The sequence below is a fragment of the Stegostoma tigrinum genome, chromosome 40 (genome assembly GCF_030684315.1).
Source record: "Stegostoma tigrinum isolate sSteTig4 chromosome 40, sSteTig4.hap1, whole genome shotgun sequence".
Taxonomy (NCBI): Eukaryota; Metazoa; Chordata; class Chondrichthyes; order Orectolobiformes; family Stegostomatidae; genus Stegostoma; species Stegostoma tigrinum.
In genome coordinates, this window is record NC_081393.1 from 12,712,351 (window position 1) to 12,726,402 (window position 14,052).

Genomic DNA, 14,052 nt, shown 5'->3' on the forward strand with positions numbered 1-14,052 from the left:
TATGCTCTAGTGATAGGAGTCAGCATAGCCAGTCTATTTTTATATTTCAAACCCTCCATTCCTGACAACATCCTGGTTTATCTGTTCTGAAATGACTCCTGGTTAATAATGCCCTTCCAATAACAGGGCAACCAGAATTCTACACAGTTTTCCAAAAGAAGCCTCACCAATGTCCTATACAAACTCAATATGATGTACCAACTCCTAAACTCAAAGGTGTGAGCAATGAAGGCAAGCGTGCTAGACACCTTCTTAATCACTCTGTCAACTTGCGATTCAAATTTCAAAGAATTATGCACCCATACCCTTTGTTGCCTTCAGTTTCTACCTATTTCTTCCATAAATATAGGCCAGGAACTTCATCACCACACCATTCTGTATTAGAAAATTCCACAAGTTCACCACCCTCTAAGTGAAGACATTTCTCCTCACCTCAATCATAAATAGTCCACCCTGTATTTTGAGACCATAACCTCTTGTTCAATAGCCTCCTGGTCAAAAGAAACATCATCCCTGCATCCAGTCTGTCCATCCCACTCATAATTGTGTACATTTCAGTTAGAAACTTTCTCAATCTTCTACACACTTCCAAACTCCAGTGAATTCAGGCCTAGTTGACACAATCTCTCCACATACAATGCTTTCATCCCAGGAATCAGTCTGCTGAACCTTTACTGCACTCCTCTTCTGGCAAGTATATCATTTCTGAGATAAGAAGATCAAAACAGTGCACAAACCTCCAGGTGTTATCTCACCAAAGCTCTGTACAGTTGCAGCAAGATGTCATTACTTGCGTGTACAAATCCTCTTGCAATGTATGCCAACGTATGATTTGCCTTCCTATTTGCCTAACAATTGCTTGCTGCACCTGCATGCTTTCAATCAGGGACTAATTTGCAAGAACACCTAGATTATTTTGTGTATCAAAATTTCCTAATCTATCTACTTAAATAATATTTTGTTATTCTGTTTTACCTGGTGAAGTGGATAATTTCATACTTGTGCATGCCTTGCTGCATCTGCTATGTATTTGTTCACATACAGATTGTTTAAACTGTCTGGAAACCTTTTATATTTCCTCTCAACACTCATAATTTCTCGTATTTTTATATTATCAGCAAACTTGAAAATATTGCATTTGACTTGCTCAATGAAATAGTTGATGCCTTTGGGAAGAGCTGGGGCTCAAGCACAGATCTGACACCATACTAACCAACGATAATGGGAACTGCAGATGCTGGAGAATCCAAGATAATAAAATGTGAGGCTGGGTGAACACAGCAGGCCCAGCAGCATCTCAGGAGCACAAAGGCTGACGTTTCGGGCCTAGAAGAAGGGTCTAGGCCCGAAACATCAGCTTTTGTGCTCCTGAGATGCTGCTGGACCTGCTGTGTTCACCCAGCCTCACATTTTATTACCATACTAACCAACACTTTCCATTCTGAAACAGTCCCATTAATTCCTATTCTCTATTTCCACTCTGCTATTCAAATGTCAGTCTCTGCCAGCTATCACCCTCCATCCCATCTTGCGTACTCACGTCTTCTGTGGGACATTATTATGACTACAAATTCATATCACTTTCCATATTAAAATTATCACTTACATATTATAAAAAATGTATGTGAATTTGTGATGGCTACTCATTGTTGTTTTTTGATGTAAACAGCAGAAAACACTAACATTTTCTTTTCTCTCCATATCAATCCTTGATGAATATTTCCAGGACAATGGAGCTGAGGTAAGGGCAATACTGATCTTTTCTCCTTCGAGATGATGCCTTTTAATGTAGGAACAGATGTAAGCAGACAGTGTGATGATGGAATTAATAGCCTCCTGTCAAATCTGAGGCCAATGCAACTTCTTTACAGTTCAGTAAAAACAAGTCTACAACTGGTTCAATTTCATTTTAGTGGTTAAAGCATCTTAAAGAGTCTTCGACAAAGATACAATAATTAGTTTTTTTTTTCACTTGGCATGTTGAATTTTACTCAAATAGCTTTAGGCTTATGAAGTAAACTTACAGAATTGTCTGTTTCGAGGTTAAAATGGGTAGTCAGTTCAATGGCCTCTACATTGTTGTGGTTTGTGCAAGTAAGAATTCTGGGCCAAATAGCCTTTTACCGTCTTCCTTTTTTTTTCCTCAAATTGTAAAGGTAACTTGTAATTTTATTGCACTTGTAAGTTTGTAACAGTTTCCTATCTTTTGGTGTGGAGAGGAAACCTGACTTGATCTCAGGAGGTTTAATTACACAAATTTATCAAACGTCAGATGAGCTAGAGTTTATGCTTGTTCTTGGTTGCAACTCTGAAGCTGAATTTGACGTTTTATTTTTGAACACACAAATGCAGCCCCTGGATGGATCCATTAGTTACCAATTCAGATGAAAAGAATTTTTGCCTCCTTTCTCGGCTGGGTTGTAAGGTTCCACAACTCGAATGTGTTCGAGAAGTATAAATTCACTGCAGGGCCTTTTTCTACGTTGTATGACTCTATGACCCTAGATTATAGACAAATCAGTGTACCACCTTGAAACAGTTGGCATTGCACTTGTATTTTGTGTACCTTATTAAAATCATCATAGAATGATAGCTTATTCTGATATAACAATAGAATATCAGGATGAGATGTGGTAGTAGTGATACTGTCATAGTCATAAAGTCATACAGCGTGGAAACAGACCCTTCGGTCCACTTGTCCATGCCACCCAGGTATTCTGAAGTCCCAGTTTTCTTTGTTTGGTCCATGTCCCTCAAAACCTTTCCTATTCATATACCTGTCCAAATAACTTTTAAATACTGTAATTGTATGGACCTAACCACTTCATCTGGCAGCTCATTCAAAATACGCATCAGCCTCTGTGTGAAAAAATTGCCCCTCGGGTGTTTTTAAATCTTTCCCCTCTCACCTTAAACCTATGCCCTCTAGTTCTGGACTCCTGCCCAGGGGAAGAAAGACCTCAGCTAGTCACCTTCCCTATGCTTCCCATGATTTGAGAAACTTCTTCAAGGTCACCCCTCAGCTTCCAACACTCCAGGTAAAAATGTCTCAGCTTATCCAGCCTCTTCTTAAAATTCAAACCCTTCCAGTCCTGGCTACATCTTTGCAAATATTTTCTGCACCCTTTCCAGTGTAACAACATCCTTCTGATAACAGGGCGAGCAGAATTGTAAGCAATATTCGACAAGAGGCTTTAATAATGTCTTGGACAGCTGGAACATGATGTCCCACTTAATACCCTGACCGATGAAGGCAAGTGTGCCATACACCTTTTTCACTATCCTGTTTACTTGTGATTGCACTTTCAAGAAACTGCTAACCTGCACCCTTAGGTCTCTCAATTTGACAACACACCCCAGGCCCTACCATTAACTATGTAATTCATGCCCTTGTTTATCTTAGCAAAATAAAATATCTCCCATTTGTTGAAATGAAACTCCATCTGCCAATCTTTGGTCCAATGGCCAAGCTGAGCAAGACCTCGAGATACACTGAGATAACTTGCTTCACTGTCCACTATCTGACCAATTCTGTTGTCATCTACGAACGTACTAACCAACTAAACGTACTATATTCTTGTCCAAACAATTTATATAAATAACGGCTATCAGTGGACCTAGCACTGAACCCTGTGGCACACTGCTGGTCACAGACTTCCAGTAAGAACAACAACCCTCTGTCTCCTACCATCAAGCCAATTTTATACCCAATTGGCTAGTTCTCCCTGTATCCCATGTGATTTAATCCTACTAATCAGTCGACTGTGCAAAATCTTATCGAAGGCCTGCTAAAGTCCATGTAGACAATATCTACTGCTCTGCAATCATCTATCTTCTGAGTAAACTGTTCAAAAAAACTCAAGTTTGTGAGACACTATTTTCCCCATGCAAAGTCATACTGACTATCCCTAACCAGTCTTTGCATTTCAAAATGCATGTAAATCCTATCTCTCAGAATCCCTTCCAAAAAATTACCCTTGACTGACGTCAAACTCACTGGTCAATAATTCCCTGGCTTCTCCTTGCAGCCTTTCTTAATCAGTGACACAACAATCACCACCGTCCAGCCTTCTGGCACCTCACCTGTGGTAGTTGATGATATGAATATCTTTGCCAGGGGCCCCACAATTTCTTCCCTAGCTTCCAAGAATATTTCTGGGTGCACCTGATCAGGGTCCGGAGATTTATGGTGTAAGACCTCTAGCACCTCTGTTATAATGTAGACTCTTTTCAAGACATCACTATTTATTTCCCCAAGCTTCTTAGCTTCCCTATTTACTCTACTCTGATGTGAAAAACTCATTTAGCATCTCACCCATTTCCTGTGATTCCACACAGAGATGGTGTTATTGACCTTTAGGGGCCCTATTCACTCTCAAGTTACTGTTTGTTCACTCCTTATGAGTGTCATGACATTCCTGTCATTCATGCTGTCCTACATTGGACAAGAGTCTTCAGCTTGATTGAATCTGCGCAATAATAATTATCTGCTGCAAGTCTGGTTACCTGGCTACAAAGACGAGTTGTACCAGTTGTTGATGAAATGGGGACATATCTTTGTATTCACACACGTCGACAACCTACGAACTGCATTTACACCCCGTGAGTTTGAGCAGGAGTGGAATTTTCAGGGGCGTATCGCCACTATGATCTGGAGATCACAACTGAAACAAGTGACTATTTCTTGGAGTCCATGCTACAAAGACAAGCATGACCACTGCATGTATCTGTAATTCACTGCAAGGATGATCTCACAGAAATTAAAACACCCATGTTTGATACAATAATGGGTGTATTTCTATGAGCGGTTAAGGACATTCAGAAGCCTTTGGAAGGAACATTGTCTCTGCAGTTTCAATCCCAGGTTCCGTTGTGCTGAATGCTAAAATTATCGATGTTCCCGGTAGTGGCATGTATCATCTGGGCAGGCATGAAGATCCATCCAAAAAAACTTGAACATTCTGATGAACAGTCACTGGACTTGAAATGTTAACTCTATTTTCTTCCCACAGATGTTGCCAGACCTGCTGAGTTTCTCCAGCAATTTCTGTTTCTCTTTCAAAATTTGAATGTAAGACAACTGTGTGAGTATGTTTTTCTCCAATCTACTTTGGGTCTTCTATCACTAAAAAGGTTTTCACATGCAACATCTTTGAGATCTCCAGTCACAGAGTCATTGAGATATACACTATAGAAACAGACCCTTGGGGACAACTCATCCTGACCAGATATCCTGCATGACTCTAGTCCCATTTGTCAACACTTGGCCCATATCCCTCCAAACCCCTCCTATTGATGTACCCATCCAGATGTCTTTTAAATGCTGTAACAGTACCAGACTCCACCACTTCCTCTGGCAGCTCATTCCATATATGCACCACCTTCTGCACGCGCGCACACACACACACCTCTCCACCCCAACTCTGGGGAACAAACCTTGTCTGTTTACCCTAAACATGCCCCTTATGATTTAATAAACCTCCTCACCCTCCGATGCTCCAGGGTAAACAACATCAGCCTATTCATCCTCTTGCTATATAGCTCAAACCCTGGTAACATCCTTGTAAATCTTCTCTGAACCCATTCAAGTTACACAACAACTTTCGTACAGGAGGGAAACGTAATTGCACGCAATACTCCAAAAGTGGCTAAACCAATGTCCTGTACAGCTCAACATGACCTCTCAACTCCTATACTCAATGCACTGACCAATAAAGGCAAGTATACTAAACATGTTCGTCACTGACCTATCTACCTGTGACTCCACTTTCAAGGAACTATGAACCTGCACTCCAAGGTCTCTTTATTCAGCAACGCTCCACAGGCACTTGCTGTTAAGTGTATAAGCCCTGCGCTGAATTGCCTTTCCAAAATGCAGTGCCACACGTTTATCTAAATTAAACTCCATTTGCCACACCTTGTCCCACTAGTCCATCTGATCGCGATCCCATTCTGTTCTGAGGTAACCTTCTTCGCTATCCTCTGCAAACCTACTAACCATGCCTCCTATGTTCACATCCAAATCATTTATATAAATGACAAAAAGCAGTGGATCCTTGTGGCGCACTGCTGATAACAGGCCTCCAGTCTAAAAAGCTACCGTCCACGACCACCCTTTGTCTTCTACCTTTGAGCCAATTTTGTATCCAGATAGCTAGTTCCCCCTGTATTCTATGTGATCTAATCTAGCTAACCAGTTTACCATAAGGAACCTTGTTGAATGCCTTACTGGAGTCCATATAGATCACGTCCACTGCTCTGCCCTCATCAATCATCTTCTTTAATTTCTCAAAAAGCTCAGTCAAGTTGATGAGAGATCCACGCACAAAGCCATGTTGATTATCCCTAATCAGTCCTTTTCTTCCCAAATACATGGAAATCGGGTCCCTCAGGATTCCCTCCAACACCTTGCCCAGCACTGTGTCAGGCTCACTGGTCTATAGTTCCCAGGCTTTTCCTTACCCCCTTTCTCAAACAGTGGCACAACATTAGCCAACATCCGGTCTTCTGGCACTTCACCTGCGGCTATCGATGATACAAATATCTCAGCAAGAGGCCCAGCAATCTCTTTCCTCATTTCCCACAAAGTTGTACTGTACACCTGATTAGGTACTCGAGATTTATCCACCTTTATGCATTTGAAGATGTGCAGTACCTCCTGCTCTGTAACACAGACATTTTACAAGATGTTGCGATTCATTTCCTCACCTTTTGCATCTTCCATATCCTTCTCCACAGCAAACACTGATGCAAAATACTCACTTAGTATTTTCCCCAGCTCCTGCAGTTTCACACATAGGTAGCCCTGCTGCTCTTTAAAGGGTCCTAGTTGCCCTTTTGACCTTAATGTATTTGTACAATCCCTTTGCATTCTTCTTAACCTTGTTTGCCAAAGCTGTTTCATGTCCCATTTTTGCCCTCCTGATTTCCCTCTGTAGTATACTCCGACTGCCTTTATACTCTTCCAGGGATTCACTTGATCCTTGCTGTCTATACCTGACATGTGCTTCCTTCTTTTTCTTCACCAAAACCTCAATTTCCCTCATCATCCAGCATTCACCACACCTACCAGCCTTGCCCTTCATTCTAACAGCAACATACTGTCTCTGGACTCTCGTCATCTCAGTTTTGAAGGCCTCCTATTTTCCAGTTGTCCCCTTACCTGTGAACATCGGGGCCCCCCCAATCAACTTTTCAAAGTTCTTGCCTAATACCATCAAAAATTGGCCTTCGTCCAATTTAGAAATTTAACTTTTAAGTCCGGTCTATCTTTTTATCGCCCCAAAGTCGTACCCCACTGACGCCTCAGTCACCTACCCTGTCTTATTTCCCAAGAGTAGATCAAATTTTGCACCTTCTCTAGTAGGTCCATCACATACTGAATCAGAAAATTTCCTGATACGCTTAACAAATTCCTCTCCATCCAAGACTTTAACACAACGGCAGTCCAGGGCTATGTTTAGAAAATTAAAATCCCTATCATAACCACCCTATTATTCTCACAGATAACCGAGACATCCTTACAAATTTATTTCTCAATTTCCCGCTGAATCCTGGGGGGCCTCTAGCACAATCACAATAAGGTGATCATTCCTTTCTTATTTTGCAGCTCCTCCTACATAACGTCCATGGATGTATTCCCAGGAATATCCTCCCTAAGTATGACCATAATGCTGTTTTTAATCAAAAACGCTGCTCCCCTTTCTATCTTTCTGATAGTATCTATACCTGGAACATTAAGCTGCCAGTCCTGTCCTTTCCTGAGCCACATTTCTGAAATTGCTATGATATCCAAACCCCATGTTCCCAGCCATGCCCCGAGTTTATTTGCCTTACTTGTTAGGTGTCTTGCATTGAAATAAATGTAGTTTAATTTATCAGTCCTATCTCATTCTCTGCTTTGTTCTTCCCTGGCCTACCTGTCTGACTTACTCCTTTCCCCAACTGTCTCAGATTGCTTTCTTTCCTCACTATCTTCCTGGGTCCCACCACAAACCCCGCTCCCTCCCCAACCCCTCAGTAATTCAAATCCTCCCAAACAGCTTTAGCAAATCTCCCCTCCAGTATATTAGTCCCATTCCAATCTGTCCTTCTCAGAGGACACTTCTTCCCCAGAAGAGATTCTAATGTTCCTAAAATGTAAATCCTTCTCCTCAGCCACACATCCATCTGTTCTACCCTTCTTTTCCTACCCTCATTAGCTTGTGGCAGTGGGAATAATCCAGATATTATTCCTCTCAAGGACCTCCATTTTTAAATTGCTGACTAACTTCCTATATTCTCTCCTCAGAATCTTGTCGTTATCTCTTCTTATTTTTAGTTCCAACGTGTACAACGATCTGCTGCTGGTCCCTCTCACCTTTTTGATAATATTCTGCACCTTCTCCAAGTTATCTTTGATCCTGGCCAGGAAGGCAACACACAGTCTGTCTGTGCCTCTGACAAGAGAATCCCTCGTCACAATCGACCGCATGGAAACTGGCATATTCCTTGTTACATTAGAGCCAGTTTTGGTTGCAGAAACCTGGCTGTCAGTGCTACATTCCCCCGAGAGTCCACATTTTCCAAAACAGCATGCTTGTTTGATAGGGGGATAGCCATAAGAGACTCCTGAACTACTTGCCTCCCTCTCCCACCTTTCCTGGAGGTCACCCATCTATCTGACTGTGCCTTCAGTTTATCTCTCTTTCTGCAACCGCCATCCATCACACCCCCAGATCCTGGAAATTCCTCATTGCCTGTAACTGCCACTCCAACCAATCCATGCAATCCGATAGGATTCACAATCTAGCACACTTTCTGCAGGCATAATCATCAGTAACATGGAGTTTAACCCTGAAAAGTGTGAGGTGATTCATTTTGGAAGGACAAATTTGGAAGCAGAATACAGAGTTAACAGAAAGATTCTTGGCAGTGTGGAGGAGCAGAGGGATCTCGGGGTTCATGTCCACAGCTCCCTGAAAGCTGTCACCCAGGTGGATAGAGTTGTTAAGAAGGCATATGGTGTACTAGCTTTCATTAATAGAAGGATTGAGCTCAAGAGCCGTGAAGTTATGCTCCAGCTATACAAAACACTGGTTCGGCCACATCTGGAGTTTTGTGTCTCGTTCTGATTGCCTCATTACAGGAAAGATGCGGAAGCATCGGAAAAGGTGCACAGGAGATTTATCAGGGTGTTGCCTGGAATAGAGGGAACGTCTTACAACAAAAGGTTGAGAGAGCTCGGGCTTTTCTCTTTAGAACAACGAAGGATGAGAGGTGACTTGATAGGAGTGTACAAAATGATCAGAGGTATAGATAGAGTGGATAGCCAGAGACTTTTTCCGAGGGTGGAGGTAGCTATTACAAGGGGGCATAGTTTTAAAGTGAGTAGAAGTAGATATAGGGGAGATGTCAGAGGTAGGTTCTTTACTCAGAGTGGTGGGGGCATGGAATGCATTGCTGGACAGGGTAGAGGAGTTGGCTTCATTAGGGGCTCTTGAGCAGATCTTAGATAGGCATATGGATGATAGTATATGGGAGGGTTAGATATGGAGGTTAGATAGACCTTAGGTTTAGGGTAAAAGTTCAGCACAACATCGTGGGCCAAAAGTCCTGTACTGTGCTGTACAGTTCTATGTTCTGTTCTATCAAGCCTATGTTCTATGGAAACTCTCCGTAATCTCCCACATCCGACAGGAAGAGCACCTCACTCCAGTAAAGCCCATCTTCGCATCTTAACAACCTGCAGATCCAGAAAATAGCACAGTCTTATTGCGCTAAAAACACTGCTCCACCTAATTTAGTACTATGTTTTATATTTGTAAAGTTTAATCATGAGACAGATCTCAATAAAACGCATACTATCAAAAACTCTCGCTGTAGGATTTCGACCACTGCTTCCACAGGATACAGTACAATCCAAACTTGGACTGGTGAGACTGAACGGTCTGTTTTTGTGCTGTATGACTCTGTAACTGTAAGTGTGATGCATGTTCCCAAGGTATGTTGGGATATTACTGAGATTCTGAAACTGGCTAAAATCTCTTGACAAATGCTAACGAGTATGATAGGAATTGTACTCCAAGCAAATAATGCTGTAAATCACAGCCGGTCAGGCAGCATCTATGCAGAGAGCCAGCGAATGTTTTAAATCTAGACGACTCTTCATCAGAGCTGATGTGTAGTGTGAAGAGGGCAGCATTTATGCAATAGTGGAGGGGGGTGGAGTGCTGGGGGAGAAGGGATGTTTATTGAGCAGATTAAGTGAGAGTCAGAACATGAGAATCACAGAACAATGATTAGTCTAACTGTCAAACTGGAAGAACAGTTCCACTGCCATGGCAGGAGAGGAGAGAGCACATGGTGACAGAGATTACAACAAGTAAAGCTAAGGAAAGTTGAGGAATGCAAGTGTGTTTACAATCTGAAGATTGTAAAGTGCCTAGTCTGAAGATGAAACGTTGTTCCTCTAGTTTGCGCTGTGATTTACTGGAGCACTGCAGCATTCTAAGGACAGACAAGTGGGCACGTGAGAAAGATGCTGTGCTAAAATGTCCAGTTACAAGAAGGTCAGAGTCATTTGTGCACAAAGAGTAGAAGTATTTTGCAAAGCGGTCTTTCAGTCTGCATTTGGTTTCTCCAATGTGCAGCAGCCACATTCGGTGCAGTAAATGCAATAGACCTGATTGGAAGAAGTACAGGTGAATTGCTGCTTCACCTGGATGGGCTGTTGAGAGCCTTGGACGGTGAGCTGGGGAGAGGTGAGGGAGCAGGTGTTGCTTCTCCTGCGCTTACATGGGAAGGTGCCGTAGGAAATGGGGGTGTGATGTTGCTGGGCAAGAAATGGACTAGGATATCCTGGAGGGACCGGTTACTGCAAAATGTAGATGGAGGAGTGAGGGGAAAATGTGTTTGGTGGTGGTCTGCTGGAATTATCTTGTTTTTTATTTCACGATTCCAGAGCTTGCTGTTTTTCATTTGATAATTTCATGCTTTGTGATTTGAAACCTAGCCTTTTCTTCTTTGTGCCCTATTTCTATCTGTTACTTTGAATGTTTGATAATACAAGTCATCTCTTCAAAGAAGTTTCATTCCAACTATTTTCAGTGTAAAAGAAGTAGAAATTGAACAGGTCAAAACTTCAAGGATAAAAGCTATACATTGGAACACGGTAAATTGTATAAAGAATTGATAACAACCTGTCAGAGAAGGGTTAACTATTCATAGCTTTTTAAGTTAGGACTTTGCATGGTCATTACATGGTAATACCTTTTCTTCCAGAAATTTGGACATTATCTTCAAATTGCCGGGAGGAGATAGCGTCAGAGGATTCTTCCTGGTGACACTCGATGTGGAACTGGCAGCAGTACAAGGCATCAAGGTACACAATATGAAAGACAAAACTTGTTACAAAATGCAAGTTGGAGAAATTTATAAAATAATGTGAAGTATAGATAGAGTTGATGGAATTTGACTTTTTCCTGAGATGGGGAATTTCAACACTAGGGGGCACACCTTTAAGGTGAAAAGAGGGATTTTTGAAAAGATACTACAAGCAAATTTTTTACACAGGGGGTGGTTCATGTTTGGAATGAACTTCCTGATGAAGTGTTCGATATGGTACACTTCCAACAGTTAAAAGACATGTGGATGGATATATGAATAGGAAAGGTTCTGGGGGCTATATGAGCCAGGAGCAAGCAGGTGGGACTAGTTTAGTTTGGGATTATGTTTGGCATGGACTGATTAGACCAAAGGATCTGTTTCCATGCTGTCTGCCTCTATGACACTGTGAGATGCATGTTCCATGAGTATGCTGGGATATAACTGAGATTCTAAAACTGCCTAAAATCTACCAGTAATTTACTGTTTAAGTTGGTTGTTCAGGATCTATTTTCTTGGTCAGTTAGCTCAGATGACTGGACAGTTCATTTACAGCACAGAGTGATACCAGCAGAGTGGGTTCAACACACAATGGCTGTGATTACCTTTAAGGACACTCCTCAGCCTCTCCCCTCACCTGAAGTTAGGTTATCACCACTCAGTGTCTCTCTCGAATGAGATAAGTTGATGGTCTGGTAAGACCATGGCAACTTAACCTTTTTATTTACTGAATAAAAATGCACTGGGTATCAAATGGCTGACACTATCAAACAAACTGTTCATGGCCCAACAAGTGTGTTTAAACATACAATTTCTGATTTAATGAAGCTTCTATCTCTTACATTTCTAAACTGGCACTCCTATGTCTCAATTAATGTTGTGCAATTTTCTTGCCTAAATCAGCAGCCTCAACCTTCAGAATTGACTGGTTTATGAAATCCTGTTCAAAACATCCATCAATGCCCTCCTTGGCTACTCTTCAGGAAGAAAGTGACATTGCTTTCTTTACACCTGTCTGCATTTCTCTCTCTGTTAAGGGATGCTCGGTCATTAGTCAATTTATGTTAAGAACAACACCACTGGGATGAAGAGCTCATAAGAGCAGAAGGAATAGGAATAGGAGAAGTTGGACAGTCCATCGAACTCACTCTGCCATTTAATAAATTCACAGATGATATAGCTCAATCTCTACACTTCTCAATTCCCTCAGTGCTCTAAAATCTGACAGTCTTAGTTTTGATGTGTTAAGTTTCTACAGCTCTGGATTTGAGAATTTCAATGATTTGCAACCCATGAGTGAAGCAATTTCTCTTCATCTCAGTCCTAAATGACTAGTCCCTCATTATGGAGCAATGATCCATGCTTCTCAAATCTCCAGTGAAAACAGCTGCTCAGCATCTAATCTTTCAAACTCTCTTAAGAGTTTGTTTTTGTTCATTCATTGGATGTGATGCACTTGAGGACATTGTGGCCAGCCACCTTGTTGAACTGCTGCAAACTACGGAGACTCACGGTATTGCTTGGGAAGGAGTTCCAGGATTTTTACCTTGCAACAGTGAAGGAGCTGTGATATTGTTCCAAGCTGGGTCAGTGTGTGACTTTTTAAAATTCATAAACAGAATGTGGGCAACACCGAGTCACCACTATTTATTGTTCACCGCTAGTTCTCCTGACAGCAGTTGAGAGTCAACCATGTTGAAGTTGATTCACATGTAAGTGAGACTGATAAGGATTATGCAGAAAACTAAAGGACATTTGTGAACCCAATGGAGTTAGGCAACAATCAAAAGCGGTTAATGTCAATATTTGAACTAACTTTTCATTCAATGTTTTTGTGGACTTCAAATTTTACCACCTTCCTTTGTCAGAACATTTGCTTCAGGTGCAATATTTCTAGTTCAGTAACATTACCACTGCACCTCTGTTTCCCCAATTGGAGGGGGTATTTGTAGGTTCCGAAGGAAGTGCTGCTTTGTTTTCCTAAATGGTACAGGTTCGAGGTTTGGAAGATGCTGTCAAAGGAAGTTTGGCAAGGTGCTGACATGCATCTTGTAGATGTTACACACTTCCACCACTGTGTGTTGGCAGTTAAGTGAGTGAATGGTGAAAGTGGTGATAGGGTGTCAATCAAATGGGTAGCTTTATTTTTGATAGTGTCAATCTTCCCAAGTGTCCTTGGAGTTGCACTCTTCTGGGCAAGTGACATGTATTCCAACACACTTCTGTTTTGGACCTTCTGTATGACATTACAAATCTCTGACTTGCTCTTATAGCCGCAGTATTTCTATGGCTAGCCCAGTTCACTTTCTGATTATTGGCAACACTCAAGATGTTGACAATAGAAAGTGATGTCAATGATATTAAATGTCAAAGGAAGATGATTAGGCTTTCTCTTACTGGAGATGGCCATTGCCTGGTCGACTGGCCACGAATATTACCTTTCATTTATTAGCCCAAGACTGAAGGTTACTTTAGATCTTGTTGCATTTGAGCCTAAACAGCTCTAGCATCTGAGGAGTTGTGAATGGCACTGAAAACTGTGCAATCAGCAATGAACATTCCCACATCAAATCTATTGATGGAAAGAAGGTCATTGTTGAAGCATTTGAAGATCATTGGGCCTAGGAATCTACTCTAAGGAATTAAAACACTCTTGTGTTGCAATTATAGTGTCCCTACCTCTGAGCC

General features: G+C 41.7%; 1 protein-coding gene across 2 annotated transcripts in view; it reads left to right on the plus strand.

The window, feature by feature from the left end:
- Positions 1–14,052, plus strand: part of ido1 (indoleamine 2,3-dioxygenase 1) — a 57,326-nt gene that overhangs the window by 23,507 nt on the left and 19,767 nt on the right. For both annotated transcript variants that reach the window (XM_048522709.2, XM_048522710.2), the window contains 2 exons: positions 1,727–1,741; positions 11,263–11,362. In XM_048522709.2, the coding sequence (XP_048378666.2) occupies positions 1,727–1,741; positions 11,263–11,362 (115 nt within the window). The remainder of the gene's footprint in view (positions 1–1,726; positions 1,742–11,262; positions 11,363–14,052) is intronic.